The 3,254-nt window shown below is 51.6% G+C and overlaps 1 protein-coding gene across 1 annotated transcript in view; it reads left to right on the forward strand.

Moving 5' to 3' along the window:
* Positions 1-14: 14 nt before the first annotated feature.
* The window catches only part of LOC104916008 (keratin, type I cytoskeletal 9-like), a 6,699-nt gene continuing 3,459 nt past the window's right edge, over positions 15-3,254 (forward strand). Inside the window, exon 1 of the mRNA XM_010726980.1 lies at positions 15-314. Coding sequence (XP_010725282.1) covers positions 15-314 — 300 coding nt within the window. The remainder of the gene's footprint in view (positions 315-3,254) is intronic.

Consider the following 3,254-nt stretch of genomic DNA (forward strand, 5'->3'; position numbering starts at 1 on the left):
AGGATCCTCAGGCTATGGCATGGGAGGAGGATACAGCAGTGGTGGATACTCAGGATCCAAGAGTATCATTGGAGGAGGTGGGAGCAGTGGGGGATCCTCTGGATGTTGCGGTGGTGGCTCTTCTGGCTATGGCTCTTCCAGCTACGGCAGTGGGGGATCAGGCCAGAAGATCATCATTAGCTCAGGAGGAGGAGGAGGCTCATCTGGATGCTGTGGTGGAGGATCCAGCAGTGGTGGATCTTCCGGAGGCACGATCATCATTGAAGGAGGTGGCAGCAGTGGAGGAGACTCTGGATGCTGCAGTGGGGGATCCGGTGGGGCCAGTGGCGGTTCCTCTGGCAACACCATCATTGTCAGCTCCGGAGGAGGCAATGCTGGGTACGGCCAGTCCTCGCAGCAGAAATGCCCCATTGTCATTCCTCACATCCAGAGCCACCAGACCAAGCAGGCCTGCTACTTCCCCGGCCAGCAGAAGTGAACGCCCCCAGCAGCCCAGCACTCAGCAATAACAGCCCTACCTTTCTCTGCTGCCTTGTCCTCTTTCCTCTCCAAATGACCTCTTCTCTTCTTGTCCTCTGATGCTGCATCCCCACGCTGAGAACTCCCTGATGACTTTCTCACCCTTCAATGTGAAGTGCAATAAAAAACAGTGTGTTCGGAAAGAACTGCTTTTGCAGCATTGCTTTTATTCTTTCTCTGTCTCCTGTTTACTTTCAAAAAGTGAATAATCTACTGAATGCATTCTGCTGAGAAACCTTCAGCCTTCAATGCTGCAGCTTATGGATATTAACAGGTCTTGCTTAGGAGAGCCTTTGTTCCACGAGCAAATGGTCTGTGTCCCTCATTAATATCCACAGAAGCTGCATTTGTAACATGGTGAATAGCTCCACTTGTTTCCCCTTCCCACATGAGGAAGCAAAGCACAATCTCTGGGTCTCCTGAAGGGATTTCAGTGCTGACAACAGCAAACTTTGGAAAGACTTAGGTTTTTATCTCAAGGAAACCATTCATTTTCTTAGGCAACATTCAGCAGCAAGGCTTCTTTGGGACAGACACAACTATGGCCTTGAGTTCTGCAAATGTTAAGCTAGATGTCTTTTATCCATCTGGCACACACAGAAGGTAACAAAGTTAGGTGTAGAAGCACTTTTCTAGAGTTTATCATCAGCCGTGCAAATGCTTGAAGGGCCACAACTGGTTAGATTCTGCCTGTTGCAGAAAAATTTGGGGATGTCTTATTGGGGAGATCTCACTGGTATCTTGTTCATGGCCAACGCCATCAATTAGCATTGCTGTGCCTGAAGGAAGTTGCTGGGGAAAAGGGCTGCAGGATCTGGCCAAGTTTTTTTCTTTCTCTCTTAACAATACACAGCATTCCCAGAGGAGCTGGAAGTGCAAAGAATGCATGACGTAACCTGACCACCTGTCCTGAGCAGAACTGCTCCAAAGGGCAGAGAGTGGCCCAAGACACATCAGAGCGGAGTGGCCCAAATGTGGGGCACTCCCCCCGTGAATCCTTTTCATTCTACCTGCTGAGATGAGCATGTGGCACTGACTCTGTGTTTCCAAGCCCTGCACACACACGAGTCATGCAGTGCTTGCAGGCTTCTTGCCACCCCTGCCAAAAACCTTCATAGCTTTCCCTCACACCCTGGGTCCTGATGAGCCACAATTCCTGAACCACAATTGCCCCTCTGTGCAAGTCCCTACAGGTTAGAGCCAGGGATCAAGGTGCTATGATGCTCCGTAGTAAAACACCCACACTTCATGCGTGGGAGCCAGAATTACTGTCAGATCTGAGCTTTCCTTTGGTGGCTGGAGGAGAGCTCAAGACACTGGAGGGAGTCCAGAGCAGAATACAGGAAGCCCCCGTGCCCGCGTGACCAGAGATGAGGCTGATGGCCCTGTCCCCATACCAGTGGAGCTGCGTTGCATGCCCAATGTGTTCGCTGTGGGAGGCCTGAGCAACCTGTCACTGTTGTCACATATCCTCTCAGCTAAAACCTCCCCAATTACGCCTTCATCTGCTCCATCTCCAGCAAGGGTGGATGCTGTTGTCAGCCTCCGAGCACGTGTGACACGGTGGAAGGATGCAAGTGCTGCAAAACACAAGAGCCAGCAATGTATACCACGTGCTGATGAGCTGCCATTCTCCAGCAAGCCACATTCTATGGCCAAACACCCAGGTGTCTCCCTAAACTCAAGTTATGGGGGCTGTCCAGCATAGCAGGACCCCTGAAAAATGACCTGAAGCAGAGGAAGAGTCTAATGTGCTGTGGTTTGAGGATAGGGTCTTGATGGCCTTCAAGTGCATCTTTGCACACTGAAAGATCTCAAGACGTCCCCTGCCCTGACCATGCAGCCTGCTGATTAGGACACCTGGGAAGCTGGAGCTGAGCACAGGTGTCCCCCAGCTCCATCCCGACTCTGCTCACTGCATCCTTTACCCTCATCATTCCCTCTAGCCCTGCCTCATTTCAATCTCCATCCTTCAGCCTTGGCTCCGTCCCCGCTCTGCTGAGCACACGGAGACTGCAGCCCAAGAGAAAGACCCGGGAGGCCAACCACAAGCCCCCATGGGACATTCAAACCCAGCACTTCAGAGCACGACTCCTGGAAGTGAATCACTGTGTAAAATTAGCAACTAGAATATAAAATGTAAGTGGAGCACCATAGATCTCCATTGTATCACGGGGCAAGTGAGTCAAAGGACGTAGGTGAAGCCAGGCTCAGTAAATAAATCCATCAGCATTGCCTCACTTCCCTTATGAGTCCGGTATAAAAGCTAACATATCCTAGGGCTCCTCATTCGCCTACCACCAAGACCTGCACACATCCAGCTGTGTTGAAGGTAAGCCCATTGATACAGAGATTTTCTCAATCCCTTTGCCTCCTATCCTGCTGTCACTCAAAGAAGAAGGGCTTTATGAAGCTACCATTGCACTACAACAAGAGAATCTGGGGCAGATTGGAAGTTTGGTGTGAAGTTTCAGCACCAGCTCCGAGTGGACCCTGAATAACAGTGCTATTTCTTGCAGGACCGCTGCTCAGTGATGTGTTCCCGACAGAACTCCGGAGGCTGCCACGAGTCATCGTCCCAGTCTGGGGGATGCTGCAGCGGGGGCAGCTCCTCCAGCTACCAGGCACAGGGCTCCTCCTGCTGCACGGGCTCCTCGGGATACAGCATGGGAGGAGGATACAGCGGTGGCAGTGGGGGATCAGGCCAGAAGATCATCATTAGCTCAGGAGGAGGA

This window comes from Meleagris gallopavo, unplaced genomic scaffold (assembly GCF_000146605.3).
Source record: "Meleagris gallopavo isolate NT-WF06-2002-E0010 breed Aviagen turkey brand Nicholas breeding stock unplaced genomic scaffold, Turkey_5.1 ChrUn_random_7180001865607, whole genome shotgun sequence".
NCBI lineage: Eukaryota > Metazoa > Chordata > Aves > Galliformes > Phasianidae > Meleagris > Meleagris gallopavo.